General features: G+C 38.4%; 1 protein-coding gene across 1 annotated transcript in view; it reads right to left on the bottom strand.

Annotated features, from left to right (window-relative positions):
- The window catches only part of LOC127449335 (contactin-3-like), a 91,490-nt gene that overhangs the window by 16,690 nt on the left and 60,614 nt on the right, over positions 1-14,186 (bottom strand). The window contains exons 10-19 of the mRNA XM_051712691.1: positions 12,931-13,060; positions 12,268-12,418; positions 12,045-12,172; positions 8,897-9,072; positions 6,787-6,904; positions 5,959-6,117; positions 3,956-4,105; positions 3,149-3,219; positions 1,820-2,054; positions 1,090-1,199 (exon numbers count right to left, since the gene is read on the bottom strand). Of these exons, the coding sequence (XP_051568651.1) occupies positions 1,090-1,199; positions 1,820-2,054; positions 3,149-3,219; positions 3,956-4,105; positions 5,959-6,117; positions 6,787-6,904; positions 8,897-9,072; positions 12,045-12,172; positions 12,268-12,418; positions 12,931-13,060 (1,428 nt within the window). The remainder of the gene's footprint in view (positions 1-1,089; positions 1,200-1,819; positions 2,055-3,148; positions 3,220-3,955; positions 4,106-5,958; positions 6,118-6,786; positions 6,905-8,896; positions 9,073-12,044; positions 12,173-12,267; positions 12,419-12,930; positions 13,061-14,186) is intronic.

Raw genomic sequence — 14,186 nt, forward strand, 5'->3', positions numbered from 1 at the left:
TATCATGAAAATTCAAGCATGCCAAGTACCTCAAAAACTTGTGAACATACATGAAAAGGATTAATGACATTTAATGTGTTGCCATGGCAACACCATGTAAGATATCAAGAATCCATTCAGAATTTTAAAACTGCACTGTCTTTAAATTATTCTAAAAAAAATTTAAGCAATTCAGGTAAACAGAAGAGGGACATTTCAAAGTCTGTAGAAAGTGCCACACTTCCTTCCACCAGTTGGTGGTGCTATGACCGTGACCCACAATAGCCACATCAATGTAATCAGCCTGCAAGGCTAAACATTTGGCTAAATTTAGATGTAAATCACACAATACACACAGATATGAGTCACTTCCTTTTTCCCATTTTTTGACATTATTTTACCGCATTGCCATGGCAACACAATTCGATATATCAAAAATCCGTTCGCAATTTAGCATCATCAGTGTCTTGGCATGATGTCGCCCACATTTGGTACATGTAACATGAATCCCCTAGGAGGAGTATTTCAAATTCCAGAGCATGCATTTTTCAAACAATCCAAAATGGTCGACTTCCTGTTGGGCGGAGCTTATGACTGTCTGCGCGACAGTTGTCCGGCTTGATGAGATCTATATACGTACAAAGTTTGGTGACTGTAGCTCAAAAGGGATGTGCTACAGAGCCCCCCGAACATGCCCATCTTCTAGGTTGCGCTATAGAGCCCCCTCTACACGCCAACGTATGAACTTCTGCCAAGCCCTAATGGCCGACGATGCGTGTGTAAAATTGAATGAGCTTTTGAGCATGTTAAGTGCCCCAAAAGCCCCCGATACCTTGAAAAAAATTATAATAATCAAAATAATAATAATCCTTAGAAGAACAATAGGGCTTCTGCTCTTTCAGTGCTTGGGCCCTAATAATAATCCTAAGAAGAACAATAGGGTCTCCACACTTTCAGTGCTTGGGCCCTAATAATTTAAGAATTAACCATTGAAAAACCCATATCATTCGACCACTAATCAGAAATGTCTATAGTGGTTAGACTTCTGTTAGGTTTTGGAATACGACTGATGTCTTATGCATGCAAATGCAAAAACAATACACATCAAACCTCATATCCGAGCACTCTTTCAGGGGTTGACAGAATCAGCTCCCAGGTAACTTCAATGTCGGCTGCTGACAGACTTCTTGCAGATACTTTCTCTGGTGCTATGCTAGGCACTGTGGAGGAATGGAAAGATCGTGAGGCTCTTATTCAAAGGCTTTACACAGCCAACAAAGCAAAATTGATTAAGGCAGAGAATGAAGCCCTGGTCTCACCTGAGTGAGGCCCTACTTCAATTTAATGGGAAGTGTGACTGACATAGAAAGAGACAGTCTGCTGGGAAAATTCAATTAACACTCTAGCACATGAATAGGCCTGCAAGTGTCTAGCAGGATTTGTAGCAACCTATACCTGCAATAACTAATATCAGGTTGTTGTTTGCAGCTTGAAAGAGGGAGAAGAGGTGAAAAAAGCTGTCTCAATCAACTTATTCCATCATTCTCATTCAAGGTCACACCTGTATGTGAGAGAGGAGGGAACTGAGAGCATTTGGCAACGTGCTGGGACTACTGCTAAGTTTGAATGTGTTTGTATATAATAGACTGGCCCCATTTACTTTCTATGTAAGTCCCTTACTGTAACTGCAATTTTTAAATAAATAAGGGACGAGTTGAGAGTATGTTCTGTGGTAATCAAGATTATGCCACAAATGCTATCAATTGAGCTTAGTTTGTATTGAACCCGAAAAATTCCTTTAAGCGATTATGTGTGTTGATATACACAAATTCAGCTCTACCTTCCTCTGCAGTGAACACAGTTGCAATGGAACTGAATGGTCCTTCTCCACGGTTATTGAACGCTCCCACTTTGACATTGAAAGGTGAGAACGGCGGGATGGTGTCATTGCGGAAAACATAGCGGGTGACACTGGGCGCAGATATCACGGCACGGGTCCAAGTGACCGTGCCCACAGGGCGAAAAGCAATGATGTAACCGAAGCCCTCCCCGTTCTGCAACTCCTCTGGAACAGGCTGAGAGTGGAACACACAACTATAGTGATATTAAAACAAATTGAGGCCAACACACCAACTGACCCACAATGACAACAGGGCTTTATTAGCAACCATTATGCATCAGTGATAATGATTTGTAGTTATACAAAAGAAATATTAAACAATTGGGCAGTTCACTTGACATGTAAAATGACTGCAGTGTCCTGCAGTGTGACTAATCCATCTAAAATATTAAAGGGATAGTTTACCTGAATTTTTTTTTAATTGCTCACCCAAAAATGAAAATTCCTGTCATTATTTACTCACTCTCATGTTGTTCCAAACCCTTACCCTGTCTTCCATGGAACACAATGAGAGCCTAATTCACCATTCACCTTCATTGCATCTTTTTTCCATAGATTGAAAGTAAATGGTGACTAAGGCTGTTGTTCTGCCTTACATCTCTAATGTGGACAAAAAAACAAAACAAAAAACTGCTTTTTAGGAACAACATGAGGGTGAGTAAATTATGACAGGAATTTTCATTTTTGGGTGAGCAATCCCTCTTATAAGTCTGTGTTTTACAATTATGATGCATGCAGAGAGCGAGAGAGAGAGAGAAAATAATAATCACACTTTGTCTCATTTATTCATTTATATTTAACCTAAAAATCATGATAAGAAAAAAAAAAGTCCATGTGCCTGTACAGTTGTCAACAACCCCAAATGCAAATATTTATATAGACAGTCTAAAAAGACTTAGGTATAAATAGCATAAATACACTAAATCACTGTAATAGTTTAAAAAAAGAAAAAGAAAATCAATTGAATTCAAATAAAAAACTTTTTTCAACATTTCTCATGCCCTACGGCAACAGAATGCAAGGCTACTCTTTTTCTGAAAACTTTCAGCAAACTGAAGCCTATTTGTGGGTGAAATAATCTTAAAAGAAACTCTTTGGCCATGAGTTGATTCTCATTTGGAGGGGAGGAAATAAAGCCTGGAGTCTGAAGTCAGAGGGGGAGGGGCCATGGATGGGGCTGATCATAAAACATTTCATTCTAAACAATTAGGCAGTGGCATTTTAGCCCAGCCTGGCTGAGGGAACAGTAAAACCAGACAAATGACTTACCTCCCACGTTATCACTAATTCCGATTTGGTTCCTCCACCACCTCCGACATCAGTGGGAGCTGTGTCAGGCACTGCAGGTGGAAAAAATAAAAAATAAAAAAACACAGAGAAGAGATTAAAATGCTGCCGGCACAGTTCAACTAAAGGCTTGTCTACAGCCAACTGACTGGTGGATTGTATTTAATTGCTTGTTAGGGTATCAAAAGTGAATTGTCCTTTTTATCCCAGAGAGGCTCAAATTCTGTCATCATTCACTTACCCTCATGTTATTTCAATCCCCTATGTCCTTCTTTCTTATGTGGAACACAAAAGGAGATGTTGAATCATAGCCTCAGTCTCACCATTCACTTTCATTGTATGAAAAAAAAAAAAAAAGATGCAATAAAAGTGGTATGGTAACTGAGACTAACATACTGCCTAACATCTCCTTTTGTTTTCCACAAAAGAAAGAAAGTCATATGGGTTGGAACTACATGAGAGTGGGTAAATGATAACACAATTTTCCTTTTTGGCTGAACTACCTCTTTAAATATCACTCTTATCGAGGCTATTTCCAGTGCTGTAACCATCATAGACACTGAGGGGGATGCCAATATACAGATATATCCTGAATATTTGGTTACATCCTTGGTTATATCCCCTTTAAAATGTGCCACAGAAATACTTAAGTGTTGGATGTGGACTAAAAGTGATGGAAGTGACAGCTGACTGCAGAATTGGAAGTGTGGTCTGCTTCACTGCTTCCAAATTGAGTACCTGTCTAAAATGAAACTAAAAGATCCAGAGGAGGACTTGCAAAACACTCACTAGCATCCTCTGTTCTGATTTTGGTGGATGGTGGACTGGGCTCTCCCATCCCGACACTGTTACTGGCCAGCACTCTGAACTCATATTCGACCCAGGCGTTCAAACCCACCACTGTTGCAGTCAGAGTGTTCCCGTTGATCACCTCAGGAACTGAGGAAGAGAAAAAGAAAGTAAAATACACATTGGTATACACTGACATACAGTATCAGTGTTATCAATTTTTATTTTTACCCCTGAGGTCTTCTGATAATGTTGTTAATGTTTGGTTCAAAATTAGTTTAGCAGTTGTTTTTATAAATGGTCTTTTTGAACAGGGTTGGATGGGAAGGGGGATGTCATAGTATATCAAGCTCTTTTATCTCAAAAGATAAAGGAAAATTCCATTTCATATTATATGAGTGTAACAGGGTTTAAAATGGGCAAGGAGAAGGCAGGAACTGGCTGAACCATCAAAATAATGTTTAATGAAAACTTAAAAAGACATAAACATAAACACACACGGCAGCTGCATGTGGCTCTCTCTCTCTCGAACTGCCACATCCGGCTCGGCTTTATCCCTCTCCTCGGCTGATAAGCCCGACTGGGGGCCGGCCGTGCGCACTCACGGCCCGGCCTCGCCCTCCTCCTCGTCACACTGACCTCCTTAAATTTGACATTATATCTGTTTCAATGCTGCTGATTTCTAAAGGCTACCAGTAGTTGGAATGTCAAAACCTCTGCAAGAGCTCCAGCATACTGTAGGTGTCTGTTTTTAATGCATATGCACAACAATACCACAGCCGAGCTATTATTTATTAGTAAATGATGTGAATTTTCTTTGTTGAAGTTTTCTTTAAGAAAGATCTAGATGGCAAATTTATTTATAAGTGAAATCCAGATGGACCTTTCAAAAAAGTAGTCAATGTACAGTATGGCAGAAAGTATCAAAAGTATAAAGTATCACCTAGTACAAGTGAAACACACTGTTAATGAGAGACCACCAGTGGACTAGTGGTCAAAATTTGTTACAAATTTAATTTTTTTTTTTAGGTAAAATCAACCAACTTATAGTTGTCTTTACATATCAAGGTGGGAAACAAAAGAGAATTTTTACATAAAAAAATGACATGATTATAGCAGCCTTAAAAGAGAAACTGTATGCATTAAAGAATGAACATGTTTTGCCTTAATGCAAAAAAAATGACAATAAAATTATTTTAATAGAGATTTTAATATACTTGTACCCCATGTGGAGATAGATAACAAAACAAAATGAACCAAAAAAATAAATAAATAAATAAATAAACTTGCTTGGCTTTTGAAGGAATAGTTCACCCCAAAATTATAATCCTCTCCTTGTTTACTCAACCTCATGTTTTCTCAAACTTGCATGACTTTTTTTTTCTTTTTTTTTTCTACTGAACAAAAAGTAAGATGTTTAATGTGAGATATGAGGTGAATATATCCACTCCTTGCAAGTCAATGGGGTCCAACATTTTAATCTCCAAAAAGGACACAAAACAGTGTAAAGGTTATCCATACAACTTGAGTGTGTCAAGCACAAGGAAGTGTAATTAAGCTTCATATCATGATTGTGCCAAGGAGACTGCAGATGGCAAGATTTATAGTGCAAAAAGAGTAAAAGTTTGGTCTGTTTCTCACCCAAAACTGATCGTATTGCTTCAGAAGACATGGATTAAACTACTTGAGTTGTATGGATTACATTTATGCTGCCGTTATGTCCTCTTTGGAGATATAATATTTTGGTCCCCATTGATTTGCATTGTATGGACAAAAACACCTCATATTTCCATCAAAATTTCTTTCTTTGTATTCTGCAGAAGAAAGAAAGTCATTTGAGTTTGAGATGGCATAAAGGTGAGTCAATGACGAGAGAATTATCATGTTGGGGTGAGCTATTCATTTAAATAAAAGTAAAATAATGATTTTAACCTTTTATCTTGACTGATTCAAAAACAACAACAACACACATAACAATGCATGTATGTGTGATGGTGATGTACCTGTATCGACTGCTTGCCAGCCCACAGTAAAGGGAGTCCGTGTCTGGATGACGTATCCAGTAATTGGGCTTCCGTTGTCCTGGCCTGGGCTCCAAGACAGCTGGGATGTGCTGTCTGTGACCTCTTCCACAACCACCAAGTCTGGAGGACTAGGGGGACCTAACTCAATCGCACAACCCATTAAGGAATTTAATTAATTTCAGTGAGAGCATCTAATTAGACTATGCACCTGCTCAAAAATTACAATCTGCTACTGTACACTGTCCTATATTAATATATGCATTTTGATAAAAGTATTTAGAAACAGTCTTATTCAGTATAAGAAATGTGTTCTAAGGTGTTAAACGGTTTAACGGTTTGTGCTTGTGCACGCTTGCACGGGTATTAACAAGGTGTGTGTGCTTGTATACACAACTAAATGAATCACATTTCTTCTCCAAATAACTCTGCCATTTAAATGTTTTCTCTCCATTTGCACTGCATTCTGGGGCCCGTCGTGTTGCTTAGCTGATATGTAAATGAGCCAATTAAAGACACCCTCTATGATAAACAGCTTCTCTCCAAACACCTGGGACAGAACCGTGATACATAATGACCATGAATACCAATGTGATTTACCGGCGAGAAGATGAGGCCCCATAAAGCATCCCAAGTGACACATTTAGCACTCTCTGAACTCTGGCTACATTAGCACTGCCCTTTCATTAAAATACACACCTTGCAAAAAGCACTTCACTGTGTAAGATGGCTGTAAATAAATGAAAACAATCGGCACATAAGGCAAATATTGTGCATGTGAACATATAAACTAAAAAAATTTCCCCCCACCTTTAACAACCAGTATTGCGTTAGTAGACAGGCTCTCCACATCTGTATCGATGAGGCAAACATATTTCCCACCGTGATTAAGCTGGATGTTTCTAATCATAAGATCACCAGAAAAGCTCTGTTGGAACAGGGAACATAAAATACAAAGACTGTTGCATTTCATTAATGTAAATATAGTGCTGTGAAAAAGATTTCCTGATTTCTTCTGTTTTTGTGTATATCTCATACTAAATTGTTTCAAAATTTCAAACAAAATCTAACATAAAACAAAGGCAATCTGAGTAAATACAAAATACAGTTTTGAAATTATAATGTTATTTATTGAAGTTATCCAATACCAACTGGACCTGTGTGAAAAGTATTTGCCCCCTTATTAAATCCCCCAAATCTATGAAACTGCATTCATAATGGGGTTCAGCTGGACTAGACACACCCATGCCTGATTACTACCAGCCCTGTTCAATCAAATCAACAGTGAACTAAATAGAACTTATTCAGCTGCATGAAGTTGGCTAAAAGGTCTCACCCAGTAGCACACTATGCCAAGGTCGAAAGAAATTACAGAAATGATAAGGAAAAAGGTGATTGAAATACATCAGTCGGGGAAAGGTTACAAAGCTATTTCAAAGGCTCTGGGACTCCAAAGAACCACAGTGAGAGCCATTATCTCCAAATGGAGAAAACTTGGCACAGTAGTGAACCTTTCCAGAAGTGGCCGACCTTCCAAAATTCCTCCACAGCGACGACTCATCCAGGAAGTCACAAAAAAGCCAAGGACAACATCCAAGGAACTGCTGGCCTCTCTCGCATCAATAAAGGTCACTATTAATGACTCCACTATCAGAAAGACACTGGCCAAAAATGCCAAACTGACCACTCCCCTCCAACCACTTGTCATAGAGACCACTTTTCATGATACAATCATTCCTGATCAATAAAATCAATGCTAGCCCAACACTTTTTTCTTGTTGAACCTTTCAGTCTGTATTACGTTACATCAGTGGGTTGTTAATGCAGTTTCATGTTGACTCCATCTTATTTCACAATGAATTAACTTTAGCAAAGTATTTTGTTTATTTTTTTTGGCAGCATTTCCAAAAAGAAATTTCCTTGTGGTTGTTCATCTACGCTTTTAAATGGGACCTATATCAGACACTGGTCTAAATACAACAGTTTAAACAAAGCCAGAGTGGTCCTTGAATGAATGCTAAACTTAATAAAAGCTCTCGAGTTCTTTTCTGTCTCGAAATAATCTTTTGAGAGACAATCTGAAACAAAAAGATTCCAAATGGAGTGCATGTTCGACAAAACACAAAGCCTTTTTCAAGGCAGCATTTGGGTGGCAATAAGGATGTAAAAATGTCTTGAAAAGCTGTAGGGGTAAAAAGGGAACAAGAAATTTAATTGATGTGGCCTATTTCCTTGGTTCTCTCTGTAGAGACAAACTGGCCGGGATACATATTGAATCAAATAAAAAAAAATCCAATTTTGTAAATAGAGGCATAATGGCAGGCAAATCTCTGAGAGAGAGCATTCAAAGTTCAAACAGCTTCTTGTCCGGCACAATGATTAGATTAAAAACCCAGTTATATTACTTCTACTGCTTGTGTTTGAGATGTATTCGATAAAGTGGACTTCAACATGATGCTGTGGTTTGATGCAACTGATGAGCAGGAAATCTTTTTTCATACACATTTCTTCTGCACTCAAACTCATCTTGCATTGAATTTGTTAAGAAAATACCTTTTGTATTTTTTTCTCTTTTATATTTTCTACAATTATAGCATTTTGACTGATTTTGGCTGCATAGTACATTGTATGTGTAATGGTGGCCAGCTGATATATAGCTGTGCAATGTGTATAAGCCTCACTCTCCTGACCTCAAGAGATGCACTAGTGACTGACACTAGAGGCTGTAGCCTTTAGCCTCCTTGTTAGTGCACCCACCTCCCATGCCAGAGACACCGGTTTGAGTCCCGTACAGAGTGGGTAGAACAGGAGTGTCACATATGCCTATATAGTATATTGTTTTTTTGTTTTTTTTGTGGTTGGAGTTAGGCAGAATAGTGCTGAGGTCGCAAAAACATCCAACAACCAATTCAATACTCACCCATCCCACCCTCTCAAAGTGGTCCTCATCTTGATGGAAATCAATAGGCTGACCATTGAAGGCCCAGGAGAAGGCCAGGTCTAGGGCTGGATCGGCAGTCACCTGGCACGGTAGCACGATGCTCTCCCCGACTGTGATCTCTGTGCTGCTGGGGCCCTGGCTGATCCTCGTGGGTTCTGAGAGACAACACAGTCTATCAGATTAAGTCTGAGACAATGAAAGTGACAGAGCATCTTCTGTGCAGATAAAAAAAAAAATTAATTAATAAGAAAAACTAATTATTAGATTACCACAAAAATATTCCAAATGTTTAACAGTAATAAAGATTAATGAATTAAATTATAAAACAAAGCTTCTGTTTGACTTGATAAGCATTTGAAGATATTGTATATGAATTATATTATTAGCATATATAATTGACTCTATATACTGTATAATTGCCATATATAATTTATAATATATAAATGACTGATTTACATGCAATTTGGAGATTGCATTTTCCCTCTAAGATTACATTTTTACTCCACTGAAGGTTAGGTTTAGGGTTTGGGTTATGGAGTAGGGTTAATAAAATATGCATTCCTGTTGACTGTATTGCACCTTTTACAACTTAAAATACAACTCCCTTTTGACACCACTCTGTGGACATTTCACCTGGAAACTGGAGTTCACACATGCCAATATGTTTGGCAGCACTTCCAACATTTGCCACTGGGGGCAGAGTTCCAATTTCGGTAACGGTAGACCGATTTCAGCAGCAGAACTTTTGATCTACTGTCACCGAATTCAGTGAAGTACAGTCTGACAGACAATACAGTTTGATTTAATGCCACACTCAAAGCTGTATAAAAATAATAATAATAAAAAAAATAATCTAATTACATAAGCCACTTCTGAAACCATTGTAAAACAGTCATCATAAAACTGACAGTTCTAACTCTAAATTCTGATTGGGTAAACAGCATTCAAATCCATTGTAGATATTCCAGATATTCTATTTTCTTGCAGCAAATGCTACGTGGCTTGCCAACAGTAAACATTCTACAGTTTGGCAAATTAACTAAATTTCTTGGTGAAACAATTATTTATTGTGATTATTATCATGAATAATTATTATCAGTAATTATTTATCATGCATTGATATGTATTATCATATTAATGTTGTCGCTATTGTATTAAAGCAACAAGTTACGTGTGGTCATGAGTTAGTGATTTTACAGTGATACAAAGACAAGGACTGTCTGCATGTCGAGAAAATCTGGGATTCACACAGACAGTCCGCTCAGACTGTGTTGATGACTGAATTTGCATCACGCTTACTGTGCGCATTATGATCAGCAACACGGACAACCGAAATATACTTTCACCTTAAGGGGGCTTTATGCCATTTATGCCACTTTGCATTGTGCCTTCAAACAACACCAATTAAACATGGTAAAATCACTGTAACACATAGCATCAATTGGTTTATTGCTTTGATAAATAATCTTAATTTCTAGTTACCATATTTAGATTATTTGGGCTGCTATCTGTCTATATAGGGACTGTTAATCTGAGAAGAACATAAATGTGGAATTAATAAGAGCAAAATGAGTTGGGTGAAGGCACTTTGTGAGAGAAAGGTCATTCTAATTAAATTACATTAAGGGGGTCAACTGCTGGTGCATGACAAAAAACAGAATGGGAGAAAAATACAAGGGAAGGAAAAAAAAGACCCTACATAAGACATAAGGACTCACACAGAGGTACATTCTCAGTGGTACATAGCTAATGAGTTTCTTCTGATTTACAATAAAAATACCGCTGGTTAAAAGCCTAACCTATATAATGAAGAACAAAAGGGAGGAATAACATTCATGCTATAGCATAATGAGGAGATAGAAATCCTCATGCATAATGGCCACACCAATTAAGGATGACCTTAACAATGGGTAATTAGCGAAACATGGACTGGGGTATGAGCACGATTAAAACAAGAGGGCACATAAACTAAAGAGTGAACTAGAGAAAAGAAAATTGGAAAAAAGATCAGCAGAAGGTTATATCTCGACAGTCAATGTAGATAGTTCTCTTAAAGGGATAGTTTTGCCTAAAAATCTAAATGAAGATCATTTACTCACCCTCATGTTGTTCCAAACCCATCTGATTTTTTTCTTCTTCAATGGAACACAATAGGAGATGTTAGGCAGAATGTAAGCCTGGTGAATGAGGATGAGTAAATCATGGCAGGTTTTTGGGTGAACTATCCCTTTAATGATGACAAATTAGTGAAACGTGGACTGGCGAACAAGAAAGCTGCATGAACGAAACAGAAATAGAAAAGACTGAAGAAAAGATCACCAGGGAAGTTGTATCCCTGCATTACAGATGGTTCTCTTCATGGAAGTTTGAAGAGATCTTTTAAAACTTTTTGACAGAGACTTGGTAACCAAAGCTATTTGTCTCGAAAAAGTGCATTGTGTAAGACTTTTCAGTGTGGCTTGAAACAAATCTTATGCTATGTAATTTTTCAGCTAGAAAGGCTGACAGCGGTGACAACAGGCACTTGGCAGAATCGAGTTGTTAACGGCTAATACATTTCTCAAAACAGCTGAAGCGATGCATCATGAAATGCCAGATGTGGCATTTCTTTCAAATCTAATCATAGCATAATATAGGTATCACTTAATTGCTTTAAACAAACTTTGCAATTCTGCGACAGTGGCTTTCTGAGGGTTGAACTAGTCTAGAGTGGTTTTCTGGTCTTAGCTGGCCACCAAGCTGGTCAGGATAGTCTACACTGATGGTCTTAAATGGGTTTTAGGCACTTGTGAGTGGGTTAGGCAGGGAAACCAGCTGGACGACCAGCGAAACAAGCTAAACCTCAGCTTGCCCAGGTTGGGAGGCCAGCTAAACCATCTTAAACCAACAAACCACCTTAGTCTTGTTTAAGATGGGACATTTTTTTCTTTGACTGGATAATGAAGAAGTTTAATTTTGGAAAGGAAATGTTGCAAGCCAGATTCAAACCTGCATTACCCACATTAGCACCACAGCTCATGCTAGACCTAACCACATGGTTCCAACAATAAACATGATGATGACGTCTAGGAACTTCTCCTAGGAACGACTTGTACAACAACAAGTTGAAAAACAATGAACAACTTACCAGTAATTAACAGTTTGCCTGTCGTGCTTGCAGTCCCAAACTGGTTTTTAGCGATGCATGTGTAACTACCCCCGTCTCGCTTAGTTACATTGGCAATCTTAAGAGTCCCATTGGGGAAGAGAGAAATCCTTGAGAACAATGGATATTTGTTAAACATTACAAATTAAGTACATGGTTGAAGAAAATACCATAGTATTAATTGTGACAAAACTGTGCAAAATACCTTTCGTTTCTCTGCAATATCTCACTCCCCCTCTTCCACAAGCTAATGGCCCTGGGTGAGGCACGTGGCTTGCAATCTAGGGTAACGTCACTGCCCGAGCGAGCCTTAAGCACCCGGCTCAGAGGATTCTGTGAAAAACTGGGAGAAGAGGCTGTAGGAGAGAGAGAGATTTGGTCCTCAGACTTGCTCTTAAAGCCTCAATGGAATCTGTGATGAACAGCAATTGCTGTTCAAACAGCCTTTGGCATAAGAGAAGGAAAGCCTTTAAAGGACTTAACAAATAGAGACATCCGCTTCTGCGAGCTTCTTCCAGACCATTTGTCTTCAACTAAACTTAGTTTTTACAGCATTCCATACGGTACCCTCAAAAGATGGTATTTATTAGACACTGGCCCCATATGCACAATACCAACCAATGTGTTATGATTAAATGAATGAACTCCAGAATGCACAGACATCGCAAAGTATCCAAATCAACATTGGGGGAAAAATGAGTTTGGAATGAAGCACTCAATCACACGGACATTTTCAGTGCTGCCTCGAGTGACCTTTTGAATGATGTGGCTGTGTAATTTGGACTTGAGCTCTGACTAAACAATAAACTTTTATCATTCATATGAAGAATGGAGAGCAGGCAGAGGAAACGGAGGCATGCGGTCGTACCGAGCACCATCAGTTCGGCGGCGGAATAAATGATACCGTGCTTGTTCTCTGCCACACACTGATACATCCCGCCATCTGAAAGGTTTAATGAGGAGATGGAGAGAGCGCCATTCTCTATTTGCACTCGGCCCTGTAAACACAAACACAAATGTTACATTTGTACATGTACATTTTATGAAGAAAATGTGGGCGCTTGCCCATGCAAAACTTAGTGCCATGATGTAGATGTTCGTTATGTAATTGCTAGGGTGTCCTGGATGGTTGGTTTTTGGCTCAAGCGTAAAGAGTGATATTCTAGTTGTGAGATATGGTAGGGTATCTCCATCAAAGTCTATTGAATTTCTTACACCATTTTATCGTCCACCAAATGAAATTTGTAAGTCCATTTGCTTAGAAAAGTGATAATACACCTCTCCTTAACAAGCCACAAGATTTGAGGTATATTGCAACAGATGTGGGATGAGCTACATGCTTCCAAGACAACTTCTTGCCGGCTGCTAAACATATGCTTGCTGCCATTAATCCACGTCAGTGGTAGGTGTGACTTGGAGCTCCACCTTCTTTGAGGCCAACAACTGATTCCCGATCAGTCAGTTAAGATCAGTCAATATGAACACACTAGAGTGCAGAGTTATTAGCGAACTGGAGTAAATTTACCTACATCGGTATGATCGTTTGCGTAGAGACATTTTCCAAGAACATGTCATGATTCTTTTACTTAATTAGTCAACAAAATAAATCAAAGTTACTAAAATACTCTTAAGTGCCTATTCACTAATGTGCCATCTACAGCCGAAAGCCACACATCTGCCCAAAGTAAGATTTGCGTATCATCATTGTTTTTTCTGTATTATACCCATTAACACTATTTTATATACCCATTTTTCCAGTAATTTCAGTTTTATCATAAATTACAATAACAGTGCAATCAGCGTATATTATGGCCACGTATCTAAGGGATAATGCAGAGTCAGCGGGTTGAAATCGCAAAATAAACCTGACAGGGAGATCAAGATCCCGATGTGAAGCAGTCTTGTATCACCCTGAAGGGGTTTACAACCGGCTGATTGTACATTATCCCACTTATTACACAGCTATTAACCAAATAATTAAAAACGTGTAAATAAAATATTGATTTGCATTTATTTTATACACTGTAATTAGGTGACAAGATTTTATCAGCTTACTTGTAGATATTTCACAGTGATCTGAGGAGCAGGAAAGATACCAAGATACTAATACCAAGATGAACGGTC

The sequence above is a fragment of the Myxocyprinus asiaticus genome, chromosome 12, assembly GCF_019703515.2.
Source record: "Myxocyprinus asiaticus isolate MX2 ecotype Aquarium Trade chromosome 12, UBuf_Myxa_2, whole genome shotgun sequence".
Taxonomy (NCBI): domain Eukaryota; kingdom Metazoa; phylum Chordata; class Actinopteri; order Cypriniformes; family Catostomidae; genus Myxocyprinus; species Myxocyprinus asiaticus.